The sequence below is a fragment of the Octopus bimaculoides genome, chromosome 3, assembly GCF_046866305.1.
Source record: "Octopus bimaculoides isolate indiv1 chromosome 3, ASM4686630v1, whole genome shotgun sequence".
Lineage (NCBI taxonomy): Eukaryota > Metazoa > Mollusca > Cephalopoda > Octopoda > Octopodidae > Octopus > Octopus bimaculoides.
In genome coordinates, this window is record NC_142930.1 from 49,345,611 (window position 1) to 49,347,838 (window position 2,228).

At 36.1% G+C, this 2,228-nt stretch overlaps 1 protein-coding gene across 2 annotated transcripts in view; it reads left to right on the forward strand.

The window, feature by feature from the left end:
* The first annotated feature begins 317 nt into the window (after positions 1–317).
* LOC106878261 (GTP cyclohydrolase 1-like) overlaps positions 318–2,228 on the forward strand; it is a 113,747-nt gene continuing 111,836 nt past the window's right edge. The window contains exon 1 of one of the 2 annotated variants that reach the window (XM_089348967.1): positions 318–1,638. In XM_089348967.1, the coding sequence (XP_089205093.1) occupies positions 1,296–1,638 (343 nt within the window). In that variant the 5' untranslated portion in view covers positions 318–1,295. The remainder of the gene's footprint in view (positions 1,639–2,228) is intronic. The other variant, XM_052966489.2, reaches the window with a different exon arrangement.

Consider the following 2,228-nt stretch of genomic DNA (forward strand, 5'->3'; position numbering starts at 1 on the left):
AATAAATTAGTAGCTCAAGAATCAATAGATGAACGGCACACCTTTTTCTTCTTTACTCTGCTAGTACCTTCTCTTTCGCTTCTTTCTCACCTTTCTTCTTTCGGTTTTATGGTGTCACCCTCTTTCATTTTATTGCGTTTAATAAAATGTTTCATATTACCGATCCACTTTTCTTTTTCATACTCTTATTCTCTTCAATTATAGTTCACAGTTTCGATTTATTCCTCCCTTCCCTTGGAGTCTCTTATCTCCCTTCCGTTGTGAATCGGAAATCCAACGCGTCATTCATATAGCAACTGTTGCTAAATGGAATTACGTCACACAGTGAGAGAGTCTATTTAAAAGTATGAACAGCAGGCTGTCGAGAGTAGTATATGTAAAGAACCTGTGCACGATAAGCGAGCGAGGAGGTTCTTTTCTCCTACATTGTTGAATCAGAACAAGTAGCAGTAGTATCTGTTGAAATAAACCTACTCGTTGCTGGTGAATTAAGTGGAAAGGACTGTTCTGTCGTCAACAAGTGGAGTAGTAGACTTCCTCAGTTCTGAGACATGAGTGGTGACTTTTATTTATTCGTTTTTGTTTTATTCTTTTGAATTTGGCTGGATCACCTCTTTTTTCTTTGTTTTTGAACGAATATAAAAATTGACGCAATTCCACTTGGGTGTATTGAAGTTTCTTGGTGCGGGACGAAATATTTTTTTCTAAGTAGAAATTGTTGAACTCATACAGACTTTCAATTACAGTCGTTTAAATGCTATAATTGTTGATATTAATGAAAAAGAAAGTTAATGAAGTCAGTTTAACACCGCAAGTCCAGCAATGTAAATATACATGTAAACTGTACATGCATATAGTTAATCCAACAAACATAATCATACGCACACCGAAACGTACATAAACATATACTTTCATTTTTACGGATATTTTAACACGAATTTTAAACATAGACTCTGATATATAAGTAGGTAAAACATTTGTCCACAAATAATATTCATCTATTAATACGTCTATATTTTGTTAAAACCCTTAAAGTAATTTATCCATCCATTCATCCATCCATACATAATGTACGTTATGTATTCTTACGAAGTTTCATACTTCTTATGAATTTCCATATCTCTTCCCGTAACAGTATCATAGTAACATACTACTTATTGACCGGACCTCAGAAGTGGATTAATTTCTTTTGTGAAAATTTTATTTTATTACAAACCTTCGTAATTACTGCTTAAAAATACATTTCGATAGCATTATAAAACAAAAGTAAATAAATAAACACTTTCCATAGAAGAATGGAGAATCATCGGGAACCAATCTACCGAACAGATCCGAATGTGGAACTTGAGGATCAATTACGGAAATTAGCTTTTGTGCGACATCCCAGCACCCAGAGCGAAGGCGATGTCTTCAGTCCTGTAGGTTCAACGTTCCAACCCAATCGGTATAAACGCACCGAAAGTATCACCTACGATGAAATGAGCGAAGAAGAAATTGTCAAGTCACTTTCCACTCATTATAAAGGTATTTTGAGTAACCTGGGAGAAAATCCTCACAGACAAGGACTATTGCGGACCCCAGAGAGAGCAGCTAAAGCTATTATGTTCTTTACAAAGGGCTATAAAGAAAACATTGAAGGTAAGTGAAAAGTTCAGGTGCGATTTTACTAGATATAGATGGCTACTTATCATTTTAGAAACGATAACAATATCACATAAAAAAAACTTAGATAAGACTGGTGACTTAAGAATATAAAATAAAGGGAAATGTTAAAACAGAAACAAAAATAAAAACGAAAACACATGAGAAGTTTGCAAGTCTTCTTTATCACTTTCTTTAACGTGTCCGGCATAAGAACAATGACTACTCGGTTTCATAACTCGAGTCCGTCCGTCCGTCCGTCCACACACACACACACACACGTACGCCTGCGCGCACAGAGAGAGAGAGAGAGAGAGAGAGAGAGAGAGAGAGAGAGAGAGAGAACGAATTAAGTGTAAGAAAGTACTATTTACAGTTTTCCCTTTAATTTACATTATAAACTAACCAAACGCTCGCTTGTTCGTATATTCCTAATTCCTTCTGTCAATCTGTTAACATTTGTGTGCGTGTGTCATTGAAAGTTTGCGTACTGTTTGTTGTACGCAGTCTTTCTGTGCGTACATTCCTGCGTGCTGCGCTCGTTTTCTGTGCTTGTTCTCGTGACCGCGTGTGTCTGTATCACTTAT